Genomic DNA, 17921 nt, shown 5'->3' with positions numbered 1-17921 from the left:
CACCTGTCAGGCTGACTTGGACTTTGTGTAGCCAGTGATCATTCACCCACGTCTGGCATTCAGCCATTTTGGCGTGATAAAATGTAAGCTACGCACAAAACTGGCAACCCAAAACAGCTCAAGTCAGATTTGTTTGCTGCTGTAACCTCCTCAACCTCAGCAGAGTACCAGCATTGTTTCCTCTACATTCAAGAGTAGGAGACCACCAAGGAATGAAGGCTGAATACTGAAACATTTAGCATTCCCAGTGCTGTTTGCAAAGAAACCCACCAGCCAAGAGCTATTTGGTAGCTTGGGTTCTGAGAAAGCACTGTTCTGTATCTTCCTTTTTATGCTGGTGCTGAACAGTTCAAAAAGGACAGGGATAAAAAAGCTACCCTGTTCAGTCTAAGCAAAATGATGAATCTGCTCTGTTGAAATGTGATCTTGCTTTATCTAGTTTTCCTTTTGGTGGAAGGGGAGGCACACAGTGTTTTCCTATTGCTACCTGTTTCTGGCAATGCAGGACCTGCTTGAAAGCCACTGAAAGTTCCCATAACCAATAATTACTTTGGATCTGGCTAATAGGAAACTCTGCTCTCAGCAATATGGAAAGTAATTAAAAATAAATAAAGGTCACATGTTTATAGAGCCCTTTCCACATCATTTAGCACTTCTAGTTGATAGTGTGTATTGTGTTTCTTACTCCTACGTGTAGAAGATGCTTGCATCACCTGTGCAATGCTGAAGAGGGATGTTGCAGGTGCTGCCCTAAGTTCCTTGGCTCCTTCCAGGGCTTTTTATTCAGATCTCTTTCCAAACTTGGCAGGACAGGTGAACCCCTGTGGAAGCAGAATTGCAAGTGTCTTCTTTGTGTGAGTGATGCATAACCCTCTGCCTTCAGCACTGAAAGCCTTTGCTGTTCTTCACTTTCTTAGGGTGGTGGTTTCCTTCCTATTAGCAGGTGCTTAAGGAGACATCTGGAGTCACCTATCTGTGACTGCTGTTTCCAGCTCTCTTTAACTTCAAACACAGGGTGTGTATGTGTGTGAAGAGGAGATCAGGCATCTACATTTGGGTGTTTGGTAGAAGGCGAGTGTCCTCAAGGTCCCTTTATAAACATTGGAGCTAAGGCCTCTGGAAGACCATTCAGGGCATCAAAGTTGCCTCTGCTAAGTCATCCTCTGGAGAAGTGTCTCTCTTTTCACTGCCTATATAGGGAACCCATGGAGACCAGACTGAATTACCACAGCTGAAATTAGATGCTGCAGAAGGTGGCATGAATACCCCTGCAGTTTCAGCTACTACTCAGCTACTAAAAGGCTTCCAGTTTTCCCATTAATGTAGCCACTCAGCTGGCCTAAGCAAAAAAAGCCATCTTTGCGGAAAATTGTGTATTAAGCATCAGTCTTTATTGCACCAAATAGCTCTTTTAAATCCTCACCCTGGGAAACTGTTGACACATGTTCGAGTCACTCTCCCACCTTCTCCCAATAAATGCATGTGTAATTGTATTTGTGTATACTAGTTACATGTTGCTGTGGAAGTTTTGGCACGCTGATATATATCTGCGTGCCAACCATCACAGCCTGTGGCTTCATGGCCGTATATGGAAGTTCACCTGTGAAGGTATCCAGAATTTCCCTTTGGATCTCTTTGAGGTCTAAACCAAGCAGCTTAGAAGAGGGCAAGTGGAGCTGCTACGTGCCCAAGACGGGTGGCAGTCTCTGGCAGTGAAAACTGTGGCCTTCCGTTTGAAACGTGGCTCACATCACCCTGAAAGCCATGAAAGACATTTCTTCCTGCCATGCCCTCTCCAGAACAAGATGTTCCCTGTGGAGTGGGATGTTCTGAGAGGCCAGATCTGGCTACTCCCTTCCAGCACTGCAGGAAGAAAAAGATGGCTTGAACATAAAGGAAGCCTCAAAAATTAGTTGGAGGCTGGCCAAAGGCAGGTGGGAACAGGCTGAGGAGACAGAGGTCCGTTTGGTCTGGTGCTGTGGCTGTGTAGATTCAGCGTCTAAAATCCCTTGTGGGGAAAGAATGACATGGAGGGAGTCATTGCCTGCAGTTAACTGGAGGGGTTCCTGGAGGCCAGGTGTAGGAAAGCTTGAAAGCACACATTTCAGCATAATTAGAGGCTTTTCTGAAATGAAGATATAACTTGATATGCAAAGTCTGTACACTTGGATTTCATGTTGCACTACAGCCCCTGGAGTAGGCCTTTATCTTACATTTACATCAGGATGTTAGGCAATATACCACTACCTGCAATTTACTTTGACTGTAGTGACTGTTAATTCTTACAGTGTGGATTTGAAGCCATGTGCTAAAACGTTTTAGAAAAGTTTCCAGTCTGGTATTTGGTCATTAGGTTGAAAGGGACTGTGTACCTTGAAGAAGGTGATAATAAACATGATGAAAGCGTGTAGAGAGTTAAATGACACTGAGAAGGTGGTTTTAGGGTCTTCTCTTTATTCATCCACCTATTAAAGGATAAAAGGGCATATAATGAGACGGAAGAGTGGTACATTGAAGGCAGACAGAGAGGAATTTTCTTTGCATGGAGTATATTGCCATTCATGAACAATATCAGCATGCAGAAACATAACAGGATTCTGACAAAGATTAGGCATTTAATAGCCTCCAACACCAACATGTCCTATTGCAGTGATAAATACATAAAATTCAAGACTACTGAATAGATTTCAGGCCAATTCTACTTAAAGAGAATTGAAAGAAAAATCTATCTGGGGCAGGCTATGCTATAGCTGTCTGCCACAGCATCCCTTGTGCTGTCCTCCAAAACACATTCCAGTTAGCACAGCCAAAGACTGTGAACTATTTGGACTGCCAGTTTTATCAACTGTAATAGTCATCATGCTCCTGTGATGGTCTGTGATCATCAGTTTATTTATATTGAATACAGCAACATTCTACTGGAAGATATCTGGCATTCTGACACCTACCTGAATGGCTGCAGAATGCTTCAAGTGTACATTAGTTATTTCTTCTACAAGTGAACTCAAACCCACTTAGAGACGCTTGGGTTGGCTCTTAGTGGAAAGGTTCAGACCTTGATCGGTCCTGTACAACTCCTGTCTAAACAAGCCCAATGACAGGACTGTTAACCTGGCTGATATTCCCAGAGAGTCTGAAACAGCATCTTCTGCTTTATGAGACATATAAATGCTTTATGAGATATACAAGTTCCTAACAGATGCTGCTGCACATCTGCTCTGCACAGGCAGCTCCTGGTTACCTCCCAACCGACTTTGCTTACAGGCAACTTGGCCCTACCAGCTGTGTGCCCACATCTGTACGGTTTTGTAACCAGCAATAAGCCTTGCACTTCTGCAATCTTGATGAGATTTGGTGAGCCAGGGACCTCTGCACCATGCCCTGTTGAGCAACACAGGCACCCCAAACACTGCCCACTGGCAGCTGAGACCCAGGACTGAGCCCTTGAAGGATGTCTATAGATGGCCATCAGTTCTCTTTACTGCTAGAGAGATGTAATTTCATGTGTTATGGGACCAGGTAAGGCAGGAGAGGTATGGACACTCTGACCTGCAAATGCATCATCTCTTCATCCTGGAAAGTGAGATTCTGCTTTTTACCAGCTTCCCTTTCACACTGGCCAATGTGAGACACACAGGTCTCAGAGGACACTCTTAGAGGTAAAAACGCTATGCTTGTCAGTTGTTGAACTTCTGAGCTGTTCATTCCTGCCCTTTCCTCCTACCCCAAACAGTGAAATGTTTGCTGGCACTGTCCAGGAGTTCATCTGTTGGCATTTTAATATGCATGTGTATGATCATCCAGTTGCTACAATTACACTGTGGGAATCTTGTTCCTAAAAATACACCAATCTCTGCTGCTTTCCAACACTAGCATGAGATAACGTATCATGTTCCCTGCTTGCCAGTGACACACAGGATGAAGGTAATCAATCAATACAGCTGGTAATACATAAAGGCAACAACAATTATAATTACAACTGATTTCCCTTTCACTTAAAAACATCATCTTCTAGCCTACATTATCACAGCTTCAGCTGTACAATGCATTAAAACAATCGTGCTTCCCTTTGCTAAATAGAATCCTGTTATTTTGCCTGAGAGCATCTTTTGAATAGCTCGAAGAGGTCAGGTTTATTATGGGAACCCTAAACCAGTTCATACTCCAGCAGGTGCTCAGTTGCTATCAGTCAGTGTACTTCCACTGAAATCAAGAGAGATCTACCTGTCTGCATCACTCAGGAGGTGATTGCTGTATTTTGTCTAGGAAAATGTGTGTGCACGTCATCTTTTGTCTGCACATCAAGGTGCAGCAAACAACTCCCTGCTAAGAAACCTGATCTTCCCTGTTCCAGCTTCTCTTCTGCATTATTTAAATTGCAGGTGAAAGCACTGTGAGTCAGTGAAGGCTGCAAGAAATTGACGGAATGCCATTCAATTTTTACTATTTAAAAAAATCATATTTTGGAAGTATTTTGCATTACAAATAGCCCCTCTGATCCCAGAGGAGCTACTCACTGTGTATGGCATTACTCAATCTTACTGTTGGATATTCTGGTCCAAAATAACATGTCTGCTTGGTGAGTGAAGGAGGGGGCCTGGGAGTCTGAACTTCAATGTTCAAAAGTCACAGTGATGAGACATTAGGTGTGTGCAAATCAGTATATTCCAAATTACAGCACTGATTGCTGAGAAACTGTTGTTACATCTCTGTTCTTCCCTCTCCCTGCCCATAGAATAACAGCAGTAATACTGGAAATGGCAAGGAGCATTCATGAATTAACACGATTTGAAAAGTTTGTCAGTGCTTTGAAGTTCTTCAGTGAGTGGTGCTAAATAAAGTACACCTTGGTCAGTGTCTGTAGAAGACACATAAAGCTGTGAAGCAGCAGGAGAATTCCTCTGGCTGTGGGGTTTTGTCGTGGTTTAACCCCAGTTGGCAACTAAGCACCACACAGCCACTTGCTTACCCTCCGCCCCCCCCCCCGGTGGGATGGGGGAGAGAATTGGAAGGGCAGAAGTAAGAAAACTTATGGGTTGAGATAAGAACAGTTTAATACCTGAAATAGAATAATAATAAGAAGAACAACAATAATAATAATAAATTGTAATGAAGAGGAAAACAACGAGAGAGAGAGAGAGGAACAAAATCCAGAAAAAACAAGTGATGTAATCGGTCACCACCCGCTGACCGACACCCAGCCCATCCCCAAGCAGCGATTGCTGCCCCCCAGCCAACTCCCCCCAGTATATATACTGAGCATGACATCGTATGGTATGGAACATCCCTTTGGCCAGTTTGGGTAGCTGTCTTGGCTGTGCCCCCTCCCAGCTTCTTGTGCACCTGGCAGAGCATGGGAAGCTGAAGAGTCCTTGAGTAGTGTAAACACTACTTAGCAACAACTAAAACATCAGTGTGTTATCAACATTATTCTCATACTAAATCCAAAACACAGCACTATACCAGCTACTAGGAAGAAAATTAACTCTATCCCAGCCGAAACCAGGACAGGTTTCCAGCAATGTGGAAACACCTGAGAAAAGGCAGTGGAAATGGAGGGGGATGGATGTGGAAGCTGAGTTCTGCACCTGTGCAATAATCCAGAGGTGCTCCCAGCTTTGCCCCTCAGAGTCTGTTTTGTAACCATTGCAACTCATTTTATCTGTCTTGCAAAGCTGGGGTACAAAAGGAACACCATTATCCTCATTGCGGCCTTTGTATTTTTAAATTAAACTATTTCATTTTCCCCTGGAGATTGTAGTTAACCTGTTGCTTTCCCAAGAATGTTTTTTCTATCTAGAGCCATATTCTATCCTTAGTTCTGCTCTGGATCTCTTCTAGACAGTGATTATCTTTCCCATTGAACAGAAAATTTCTTTGAGAGCAGCCAGGAAAGAATTCTCTTTGCCTCTTTGAGCACGCAGTGCCGGAGCTGCTACTGTAGCTTGTCATACATTACAATACTGTCAGCACTGGCTTTTCTCCCATCACAAGGGCTTTTGGAGCCAGGCGAAGGCAGAGCTACTGAGCGCTCTCGGAAACCTCCAGCATCTCCATCAGCGCTTGGCGACAGGCTGCTCCACGGCATGGAGCTCTGCCTCTCTGCTCGATTGAAACAACACCTGCCCACCGCCTCTGGTCACCAAGGGAGCATGGCTCTTTGCTGTTAGTATCAGATTGCCGAGTACTGAAATCCTCCTCTTTTCTCCTCTGCTGATATTTACTGTTCCGCTTCAGTGAAGTTTTTCTAATTAACCAGGTTTTTGTTCCCTACCTTTCAGAGTCGCAAGGAAGCCCTGTTCTGTAAACGAGGAGTCAGCGTAGCTCTGTTTCGCTGTTGCTTCTGACTGCTGAGGGAGACTTGCAGGTCTTCTGCCAGCTGGGAAGAGAGCTGCTGAAAGACACCTCCTTCTCAGGGCCTTTCACAGAATTACACCCCCAGCATCACAGCCCTGGTCTAGCAAGGCAGTGTGGAAACTGAAGCCTCAAAACCTGAACAGCATGAGAAATGTGTAACCTTTGGAGAATGCTGGAACCGATGTGAATGTTTCAGAGCCAGCCTCTATTCTTAGAAGAGTGGTGAAAGTCATAATTTAAAAATAAGCTCCAGTGCAGTGCTAGCAAAGAGTCATATTTGTGGTATTCCTGTGAGTAAATCTCTCAACATGAATTGGCTTGACTTCAAGCTCAGAAACGCTCCACCAAAATAAGGCCCAGCTGTGAGGCGTCCGTAGTACTGGCCTGAATGGGAGAGAAGTACACATGGCACTTGCTACATCAGGTGCTCTCAGTGGGGTGGGCGACCACTTCCCGTCCTTCCCCCCAAAACTCATGCCTGTAGTTTCCTCCGTGTTACAGGTCAAAGAGGAGCTTTTCAAGGGTCTCTGTAAGAGTTAGGCAATGCAAGTGGTGAAATTGGATGTATATATTCCCCCTTTTGGAAATCCCCCCGGGTACTTAGGTGGCTGCTGTTGTTCTGCTGTCTGGTGGGGAATAGACGCTGCCTTTACAGCCATTTCTGTGTGTATTTACCTCTGTCCTCCTCCTTGTTTCTGGTTTGCATCTAGGTTACCTAGTACTGTGTTTTAACTAGGAATCTCTAGATGTCTTAACATATCCCCTTTTAGGATTGTGTGTAGTAAACAAAGGGCCAATTTCACTCTGGCTTTGAGCAGGGATGGCCACGGATCTATGCTCATGGGTTAGAGCTAGGATGACCTGTGTGGGGAGCATCTGATTCATAATCACTTTATCGGGAGAAAAAACACAGAACTAGTTGTATTCAAATCCTGTTCATCTGCTGCTTCAATGCTGTTTGGATTTTGAGGTTTCCCTCAGAAACCTCACTCATTTTGTACAGCCACAACTGGATGTAATCCTTTCCCGTTTGGGTCATGCAGAATTTTTCCAATAGCTGTAACTGAGAGAAGCTGAGACCTTGAAGTTTCCTCTTGCACTTACTCAGGTCAATGTGAACTTCAGTTAGGATCATGCCAACAAGCGAAACACTGGATCTCATAATAACATATCTCTGGAGCTGATCTGGTGGTTTTACTCACCATGTAACCCTCACCCACGAATCCCGTCCCACCAGAGTGAACTGATGTGCGTGTGTGAGTTACACTGCTGACGGGCTGTTTTATCCTATGCAAAAGTGATCAGCCACCTGTGTCTCATGGCCTGGCCGTGAGGTCTGAGTCGTGCCTGTTAACTCCTGAGGCTTACGCTGCCCAGTGATGTCAGCGGGAGTCTTGTGTGAGTAAGCAAGCTATTCTTTCCTCTAATGAAGTTATTTGATTGTTCTGTATACTGCATTTAAACTGCAAAGGAGTTTTACACAAGCTGCTACCAAAGCCATACATCTCATTCCAAAGTTTCACACTGCAGTTTTATGAGGGAGTTAGCTACATCTGAAAAACGGTCAGAAGATAAAAGAAGCCAGAAGTTAAAGAAGTTAAGAGGGTGTGTAATGAGCATTAATAATTCAGATAAAAGACAGAACAACCTAGTGAAGATTTCATGTTTTATTGTTATTAAAAGTTCATTATGAAATTGGCACAACACATAAAAATAGATCTGTGGTGAATGATACATACTACTATTATTGCCAGGTCATTTTGTGCACACCCTCGCTTTTTAAAATCAGAAGGTAACGAATATAAGACATTTCATTGGCTAACTGCGAAACCAGCGTTACTGCAGCAGAGAGAGGCTGTGCTTTCTGTTGACTCTATCAAATGGATAAAGCAGACAGAAATAGTCCTCTATTCATACTTAAAAATAAATTCAGGAGAATGAAAGAACAGATTTTTAGAGTATGCCCCATCTGACAATAACTGGAGAGGTAGAGCTAGAAATACCCCTTTTCTTATGGACCTATTTCCATGAAAGTCAAAGGGATTTTGTCATGGATTTTAAAAGCAGCAGGATATAGTTATTTGTTGACAGACAGATGGAGAGGCCTAGCAACAGAAGCTAGGGAGGACCTGTGGCAAAGTGTGAGTTTATTATTTTGATCTTGCACATGCTGCTGAATCTCCTTGTTGTAGTAATTGTGTATGTTCATAACAGCAGTGATTGCTGGGAGGAGCTGGGAGGGTGTATCAAAGCCAGATAAAGCGTCTGCAGCTCATTTTTTCTCCCCGTTTGGATTGGCTTTGGTTCTAACCCCACACACCATTCATTGCAAAGTGACTTTTACCTGTACACTTTCTGATCCACGTGAGAAAATCAGAACAATACCCACGATTACAAAAAATCTCACCAGGTCACTAACTGTTCCTAGACTTGTGTAGCTTTTCTTCCTAACTTCTGTGCTTATCACAGTGAGCATTTAGGGCTGCCCTCAGCCTGACTCTTGTTCCTCATACTGTTATATCAATTCCAGGGGTGCTGGGAGGTTGCTTAGAGCCGCCGCAAACTGGCTCAGCAGAATTGCGGTTCTGCAGTTTTCTGCATGGAAAGGTCACTGTAACCAGCCTCAGTGCAGAAAGCAGTGCTGTAGATTTCTGTGGGGAGCACTTCTCGTGGATGGGAGGCAAGATGAGCCCCTCAAATACACTGCTTCAATGTCTGGGGGAAAAAAATACCTTAGCGGCATGGCTACTCGTAAATTTTCCTATTATTTATTTGGGAGCCTCTTTTAAAGAAGGCGAGAAGGAACATGAACCCATTCATGCCTTCCAGACTTGTAAGCAATGCTGGTTTTTTGCTGTGTGTCCTGGTATGGGGTTGCAGAAGGTGGCAGCTAACAATGTGGCAAATGCCCATCCCTGGGAAACTGTCACGCAGTTCCACAGCCTGTGCTCTTGGCTGGCTCTGAAATGCCCACTACCTCCCTCTGAACTCGTGCTCTGTTAGGACCACAGCATGTCATGCTACCCCAACCCTACTACCAAGCTTGAGAGCGCTGTGGCTACTCTGTTCTTGTTTCCTCCACAGTGAATAGTTTTAAATCCCGGAAGATAAGAATCTCAGTGCTGCTCTCTTACATTAAAATCTCAGGGCTTCAGTCTCAGCCTCACAGCAGGAGAGTGACAGGGGTGGAAAGCTGGCACAGCAGAATGGTGAATCAGGCTCTCCCTTTGGTTTTCAGGCTGTTTACTCAAAACAGCCCTTGAGAAAGATGCTATGCCTCAAGCAGATGTCACATTCAACCGGTTTAGCAATATTACGCCTATTTCTTCTCAAGCTAGTCAAGGAGAGGAGGAAGAATATAATATATGTTAGTGCAAGTTCACATAGACAACCTATGAATATTTAGTACAAAATGTTCTTTCAAGGTGGGGCAAACATTTCTAATTGTGACACAAAAAGAAGGTATTTTGTAACATTTTTAACAACTTGGCTGTGAAAAAGCGTTTATGTGAAATATGTTTAGACACAGACTACCTCACATGATACTGAAGTATTTCAAGGCTTTTTCTGAGTAGGCAATAACCTATTTTTTTCTTTTTTTTTTTTCATTAAATCAGCTTTATCACAGCCAATTCCAAACATGACTAAATAATTTGGTCATGTTTTTTTGGTTGGTGATTTTGCTTTTTCCTCTTTGGAAAAAATAAAGCTATGCTAAGTTGAGGGATTCCACTCCACATGGGTTTTACCCATTCAAGGCTTCTTTCATTTCAGAATTAATTTCCTCATTCAGAGGAAACCACAGAAATATTCAGCTAATAAATTCTAGAATAAGATTTCAAAAGTTGGCTCACACACTCACTTAGTCCTGAAGAATTGCAGCTTCCAAGAAGCTCACAGACTACTTGTCCCTACTGAAAAACATTTTGAAAACCTGGCCCAGTTTGGAAACAGTCTTATTTCAGGTCTGATAGGGTATATATCCAAAATAGAAGATCTGAATAATCCCTAAATTATGGAGACCAAAGAATTCAGATTCAAATTTTGCAGCACCGTCTCCCATCTTAAAAGTTTGGATTTGGCTCAAAGTCCAACTGAACAGAAAAGTTTAAGGCCTCAGTTTTCTCTGACTTAGACCGCGCATCACAGCGTTCAGCAGTAGCTTCTGAACGCGGTCAGCCAGCGTAAACCAAGCATGCGTGCAACAGCCCTTGGATACGCAGACATCATCCTTCCTTCGCCTGCCATAGCCTGGTACTGCCCAAGAGCAAAAGAAAAATAAAAAGGCTTCCAAGCTGGTGTTAGACAGACAAATAGATGTGGAAGCCGTAACTGTGACTTTCTGCCCTTTCCTGAGCTCTCAGCCAAACCACAACCCATCAGAAGTGGGTTCATAGCCCTTCTTGCCTCGAAGCCTGGCTCAGAAACCACAACAGGGCAGAACCGGGTGGTGGGCGCTGCGGTTGGTGGAGTTATGCAAAGGCAAAACCAGAATCGGGTTCAAAAAAGCATTTTCCCGAGACAGAAAACTACTAGAGCAGGAAGAAATGGGAGTGCCCAGCAGAGCGGGTGGGAACAGAGGCAGGGCAGTATCATTAGGCCGTGCTCCTGACAGAGACGCCGCTGACATGGTGGTGCATCGAGTTCATCTCAGCATCCCTGGCCTAGGCGCTGTGCTATGCCAAGCCAAGCAGGATAGGAAAAGTCCGAGGGCTGCGCTAACCTACTCCCGCTACCAGGAATCCCAAGCAGCTGAAAATTCAAGTCAGCCAAATCCCCTTTTTCTGGGCTACAGTAAAGGCATGGAGGGGAAAACTCTACTGGCGTTGTGCCGTCAGGGAGATCCCTTTTTTTTTTTTTGCTACTGTAGGGTCATGGTGCTACTTACTCTCTCCAGCCTCCTACTTTATGGCCCACTAAACTAGCAGGACAGCCTCAGGCAATGGCACTGCATCAGCAAACCTGGCTTCACATATCTAGTTGGAGAAAGCGCTAGGCAGGGAGGGTGCTAAATACCTTTCCAAACAGAATTCGTCTTCTGCCTGCATCTGCTTTGGAACCATAGAGCATTTCCAAGCTGGAGAAAAATCCAAACACCTCATGTAGAAGCACCTTTCCCTTGGATTTTTATTATCATCATCATAATTTTTAAGAATATATTTTGTACCGAAACACTGTCAGCATTCTTTATACAATGGAAAATGACACAGTCATTATGTATCATGTGAAAGAGTAAAAACAGAGCAAGACAGGAACATTTCATCCGGAGTACAAATAGAATCTGATGTACAACTTAAAAGCCACACACCAGATAAAAAGATCATCTGGAAAACAACAGGTTCTCTCTTAATTTGGAAAAAGGAGGAAAAGTCAGGGAATGTCAATGTTAAGGCTAAAAATTCCATTTTTAACTTGTATTTTGTAGGTGGCAGCCCAATTCTTAACTCGTCTGCAGCAGCAGCAACACCCCCCTGGCTTTACAAAGAGATTTGCACTTGCATGAAATAATAATCAGGCTTCTATGCTTGGAGGACTCTGATTGACCTCAACAGGCTTTGGACTAGAGCCACAGTTGGAATTTCAGCTTGCAGTCTAAGGCTTCTTAACTGCAGGCCAAATTAGCGCAAAATGAGGCTTTGCAACTGGCATTCTACCCTTAACTTTGGATATTCCAGTTCTGGTTGCTTTAAACCACAGCTTTATTGCAGGTTTAACATAGTTCTGTTTGTGAGATTCTTCTCTCTCTCTCTTTTTTTTTTTTTAAATACTGTGCTACAAAGGATGTTTTTGTATTCTGTGTCTTAGAAAGTCCCTATATTACATGTTTTCAAAATTGCCTAAATATATGTTTATATCATGATTATAACTACTCAGAAAGACTTGCTATAGTCTATTGTGAGCAGCCAAGGAAAAAAGTGTATTTAGTCCTAAAGAAGTCAAGAAAAGTGCTGTGTTCATTTATAGTGTAGCGCAATGACTGTGTTTATACAGCTATACCTACTATTTAAAAAGCTACTTGAGAAGTTATTATTCATGTGCAGTAGCTGATTTTCAAGCATTAATAACTTGGCTGTCTAGACAAGTTTTAATTGTCATATCAAAGGCCGAATATGTTCTCAAACAAGTGCAAAAAATCTCCCATCTCCCTTGGAAAGAGGCTGGTTCTCTTTCTGAACTAAAAGACTGCCAAATTTAACTTTTTCTCAGGTTATAAAAGTACAGTTAAACCTACAAATTTGCTGTTTAAGTTTTTAAAATGGATCAACTTTAACTCAAACCTATCCTGTGCAGCAAAGTTAGTAAGCCCTGAAAAACAGTTTCTAGTGAATATGCAAAGAGTTCCCCCCACCCCCACCAACTACCATGCCCACATTTTCCCAGGGCCTAGAGGGCTCCATTAAAATGTAACTAAACGTTCGATAGGAAACATGATTTTTCAAGAATCGTATGTAAAGTTTACCCAAAGAACCTAAGACATTTTGTACATTCAAAATGTTTACACTTTGCTGTTCTTAACCATCAGTAAGATCGTTCATTTTTACTAATAATACATACAATGAGTATAAATAAATAAACTACAGATAAGCTTTAAAAATTGTATTAACAATACATTGTGCAAAAACTCGTAACGATCTACATTCTATGCAAATACCCTGACTAAAATATACAGGCTGTGTCCTCACACCCTCATTCAGTTTTTGCACAGTCCTTGGGCCAAATCAGCGGCTGGGAGCAATCAGGAAAATTCCATCGCAAGCCATGGAGGTAATGCTGATTTACACCAGCAGAAGAGCTGGCCCCTGGGCGTGTGCAAAAATCCCATAGAAATCAGTGGGAATTGTGCTTGACTAAGGACTAGACACTTTGATTGTACCCCGTTAAAGTGAGTGGGAGTTTTGCCATTGATTTCCATGGAACCAGGCTCAGGCCCCGGGTAAGGACGTCAGCACGTGGCCCTATGTTGTGCTACACTACTCCACTTCAGTGCAGAAACAATGTTTGCAAAAGAAAACTTTTTTTTGTTGTCACTGCTGTTCAGTAACCGGTTTTAGCGCTGCATTTCAGAAATTGCCTTTCTGTGAGATTTGAAACAAGACTGCAAGTCTTTCTGAATCCATTCCAATTAGATTATCCAGCACAGGTGGGCTATTTTGATCCAAGAAAAATGGCTCAATGTCTATTAACCAACAATGTTCTTCATTAGGATAAACAACAGCCCAGTTCATCGGCACAGGAGTGAAGAACTGCAAGCGGAAAAGGAACGGGGCAGCCTTCCTACCATAGCTGTGTCCAGAGCCGGCTGTTACTTCTCCAAACGGACGATGGCACCTGAGCCGGTTTGGAATCTGCAGTCCTAAAATGCTCAGCCAAGTTTTGTAAGCTGAAGATCTCCATTTATCTTTATCGTGTCAATTGCTGACAGTGTTTCAATACGGTGGTAAAAATCAAAAAGCTGATGTCCATCCACAAATATTCTAAAACGGGGATGCTCGCAAAGTATCTCAACCTGTAAAAATAAAATGATGAAGCATGTTGTTCATGTGTAACTGGGAAGTTACTTCACAGAATACAAAAAGCACTCCATTAGCCTTTAGGTAGTGTTGGTGTGGTTACACATTTTGCTACTCATGTGCCACTTAACAGCCAGGGCTGAGACCAGTTTGCCCCCATGACACCAGTTACACTATGATGGATCTGCTCTTACTTCACAGGGACGTTCATCCAATCTCACACTGTCATGGCAGGAAGGACTCTGGAACCCAGTCCCACTGGCATTGGGGGGGGTTTCCCTCTTGGAATAATGCCAGAAACAGACTCAAACTGCTAATTACAAGGGGAAGAAATTATATCTCCAACCCAAATCTTGCATTCCTTGCTACAGAATTTTTTTTGCTGCAGAATGAGGGGACAGTTCCCTCTGCAATGCTTTCCACACTTCTGTTAATTTACTGGAAGGGAGCAAACATGACAGGAGGGATAGGTTTGCCCTCCCCTCCCACTCATACTCACACAACTGCTGCAAAAACTAAAAAGCCTTGACTACTGTGGCTGCAGACAGCCCAGGACTCCCTGTTGGACTAGACTCCGTGCTGGGGCTGCAGTGAGGGAAATGCGGTGCAGGATGGCTTGAATTCAGCTAGACAGTTCGCATGAGGCACAAACAGGATCAGGGAGGGACACAGCTCATCCCTCCTCCTAGAGCCCTGCAGAAATGCTCTGGAAAAGCAACAAAGCCCGGAGCTGAACAGGCTTGGACAGGTCGGGAGATTCCTGATGTTAGGGGTGGCTTGAGAAGATGCCCTGTAGTTACGCTTCACTGGAGCTGCCCCGGCAGGAAGCAGGGATATGAGGGCACAGAACGTGCGCTTCTCGTACAGGCCCTTGGAGACCTCCAGGTCCAGACAGGCTAAGAAGAAAATCTGCAGGGAAGCCACATGTAAATCCTGGGTCATTTCAAGAGGCTGGTAGTCTGGAGTGAAGTACTGCTTCCAGGCACTTGACTGTGCTGCTATTACAGTGTATGAAAATGGGAACAGGGCCAGTGATAAACTGAGTGAGCCAAAGCCTGACTGACTTAGGGCACGTTGCAGTGGGAGAAGCGGCAGTAGACAGTCCAGGAGAGCTTAAGCTCCTGGGGACCTGGTAGCGCACCACGTAACAGGGAAGCGCCCGTGCTGCCACGTCGCTCCTGTGTCACTGCGGCAGGCGCATCCAGCCTTAGGCCTTGTTATGTAAAAGATATGGTTAGCCTCAACACTGCTTATGATCCATGTCGGATCACCCTGGGCCACGCCAGAACGATAATTGGACTGGATCACAAGTAATTGGCAAGAACACTTAATAGTCTAATTTATTCACTGAGAGGGAGACCATCAAAGGTACAAAGTCAATTGGGAGCCTAAATTCCATTTGTGCAGTTGGGAAAAAAAGAGGAAAAAAAAAAAAAGAAGAAAAAGAACAACAACTCCCGTTCTATAGTATCTCATGCCAAACATGCAATATTGCTGTCCTCTAACGTCAGCTGTCATTAGTGGGACACCCACAAAACATGCTCTGGGTAATTTGTCTGGCTTGTCTGAGGGCCCCGCCACCACCCACCGCAGCCGGCAGTATAACCCTCTCAGCCAGAGCAGGACCAAGCCTCCAAGCCCTTTCAAGTGCATTTCCCACACGCACCAAAGGGTGTTGCCAGTTCTGATGGGAGAGTTTGTAGAAGCAAGTAGAGCGCAACCAATTCGCAGCAAAACCAGTCATAAACACCCTCTCAAAGCCCAAGCATCTGGGGAGACGGTGAGCTTTTGGGGTTGGGGGAGATTATCTTGGGGGCAAGAAGGATTAAGAGAGTTTGGCAGCTGGTCAGAGCATTGGCATTTAGCAGAGGGGCCAGCGAGGTTTCATAAGAGGGGCGGGGAGGAGGAGGAGGGTTTTTCTGGGTCAGCCGCATGGAGAAGGCATGCAGCCTTTTTTCCTCAACGTTGTGAAGCCGCTGAGAGAGAAGCAGCCCTCTGCAGCTGCATACATTGTTAGTCCTGATTTGCAAAGACATCTTCACATAACCATAAACACTACAGATGGGAATCTGCTTCTAGGTCAATCCAGTCCATCCCTTGCACCACAGCATTTCCACGTACACCATTTTCAAGTGACTACAGACTTAAATTTGACAGATTTAATCCCAGGGTTCAGAGAAGAATACCACTATTGCTTAGCTGTTTAATCTGCTAACACGAAGGGCTATGGTCAACCTCAGCGTAACATCCCTGGAGACAAAGGATGAACAAGATCCTTATTAGCTGCACTAAATTGCAAACACTATGTCCATTAAAAAAGCCATCAAAACATACGGCAGTCCCACAAAGTATTTACATTCTCCAGTAATAACTTGTAATGCACTAATAACATAGAGGTACTTTTTAATTTATAGCTATAAAACTAAGCTAAGGAAGTGTGCTTCATCACACGGTATTACAACCTCCGACTTGTCATAGCACCCTGGTGAGGTGTTCATAGCCCCATCCAAACTGCCTGTAGTCGCACGCAGCACCGGGACTCAGTGCAACTTCTGATCCATACAAACAATCCGGCAAACGGTGTCTCAACCACAGAAGTGTGGGCTACACTGTGGTTTCCCGAGAGGCAAGTCAGGTTCTGCTACGATTCTGATCATATTACACTTTTTGAGATACGGCGCATGCCACTGTCATCCTGGTACTCACCCTAAAAGGCTGGTCCGGTATAAACGGAAAGTAAGGAATAGACGATTGCTCTTCCCCCCATTCGCCGGCTACACAAGAGTTTCTGACAAACTGTCTGTCTGTAAACACGGCTTTCAGTTCAATAGCTACATCCGCAGGAGGATCTTCCGACTCCCCGCAAGTCAGACTGATGCCAAAGCTGCAACACAAACAGAATGGCTCTCCTTCAGCCAGAAACAAGCAAATAAGCCCCAAATGCCGCCGGTCTCATTTTTCAGCTTATTAAAGCCATTGATAGAATAGCAGCACAGGGGGGTGACAGCACAGCTCGTTCGGGGAATGCTCTGAAAGCTCAGCAGGAACAAGAACATGGTTATAGAATATATATATATGTGTGTATGTGTGTGCATGTGCATGTGCATATGTGTATATACATATGCTCTATATGCTCCTTTACTCCCAAGTGAAATGTTGGGAAACAGGATCCTTTAAAGAAATGCCCCCTCTATGGGTCAAAGGAGAAATCAGCACGCTATATTTAAAATGATAAAAATAATCCCCCTCCAGAAAGGAGGGATCCGTGTGTATGTGTGTGTTTGTGTGTGTGGCCTCCCCCCCTCGCCCCCTCCCCGGGCCCAGCGCCCCCGGGGCGGGCAGCCCTGCCCGGGTGTTACCTCTCGGGGTTGAGGTCCACTATGCCCATAACTAAGATCTTCTTTCCCGGCCTCATTCCTCCTTTGATGTGCCCACAGAAGGGGACGATCTGGAAAGGACAGGGGGGAGGGTGGCGAGGGTCACTCGGCATCAGCAGCGGCCGCCGTTGTGCAGCCGCGGGGGGGGGGTGGTAAAGGGATTAAAAAAACCCACAAATAACCCCCCCGCAAAACCCAAATAAAGGTGATTTACCAGGCGAGGGAAGTACACATCAGCTTGCACCGGGGATCCCAGGGAGTTGTTTAAATGCCCGTCCTCTATTTTCTGCAGGTAAAAAGGAGAGCGCTGCGCTGAGGCAGGGGCAGGCGGAGCCCCTCCCGGCCTCCCCCCGCTCCGCTCCGCTCCGCAGGTGCCCGCCGTGGGTGGCCTGGCCTGCCCTGCCCGCCCCCCAGCCCCGTCCCGTCCCGATCCCCGTCCCGGAGCCCCGGGGAGGGGGCACAGCGGCACTTACCAGCGCGTCCCGCTCGGCCACGGTCCCCGCCATCTTGTGGAAGCGGCGGCGGCGGCGGCGCTTGGGGACGGGGCGGAGGGGGACCGGGCGGGGGCGGGGGAGAGGGAGGGAGGGAGGGAGGGGGGCCGTGTGGCAGCCCCGGCGGCTGAGGGGCAGCGGCGGAGCCGGAGCAGGAGCGGAGCCGGTGCAGAAGTAGGAAGGCG

General features: G+C 45.2%; 1 protein-coding gene and 1 long non-coding RNA gene across 3 annotated transcripts in view; one reads left to right on the top strand and one right to left on the bottom strand.

Moving 5' to 3' along the window:
• Positions 1 to 13892, top strand: part of LOC142081080 (uncharacterized) — a 25716-nt gene extending 11824 nt beyond the window's left edge. For both annotated transcript variants that reach the window (XR_012673223.1, XR_012673224.1), the window contains one exon: positions 13562 to 13892. This is a non-coding gene — a long non-coding RNA (uncharacterized LOC142081080). The remainder of the gene's footprint in view (positions 1 to 13561) is intronic.
• LGALSL (galectin like) lies at positions 13547 to 17921 on the bottom strand. Its single transcript, XM_075147634.1, has 5 exons — positions 17719 to 17921; positions 17460 to 17531; positions 17228 to 17316; positions 16575 to 16752; positions 13547 to 13864 (listed from the first exon to the last, which is right to left on the bottom strand). The coding sequence occupies exons 1-5, from the start codon at positions 17749 to 17751 to the stop codon at positions 13721 to 13723; spliced, it is 516 nt and encodes a 171-aa protein (XP_075003735.1). The 5' UTR covers positions 17752 to 17921; the 3' UTR covers positions 13547 to 13720.

Source organism: Calonectris borealis, chromosome 3 (assembly GCF_964195595.1).
Source record: "Calonectris borealis chromosome 3, bCalBor7.hap1.2, whole genome shotgun sequence".
Lineage (NCBI taxonomy): Eukaryota > Metazoa > Chordata > Aves > Procellariiformes > Procellariidae > Calonectris > Calonectris borealis.
The sequence above is the reverse complement of the archived record's forward strand: the minus strand, read 5'-3'. Positions and strand labels throughout refer to the sequence as shown.

Excerpts from the sequence above, each read along its gene's own strand:
- LGALSL (XM_075147634.1), bottom strand. The coding sequence starts at position 17,751 with ATGGCGGGGACCGTGGCCGAGCGGGACGCGCTG. Across the intron at positions 17,317-17,459 it reads ATGTGTACTTCCCTCGCCTG|ATCGTCCCCTTCTGTGGGCA; the intron begins GTAAATCACCTT and ends TGTCCTTTCCAG. Across the intron at positions 13,865-16,574 it reads TACCGGACCAGCCTTTTAGG|GTTGAGATACTTTGCGAGCA; the intron begins GTGAGTACCAGG and ends TTATTTTTACAG.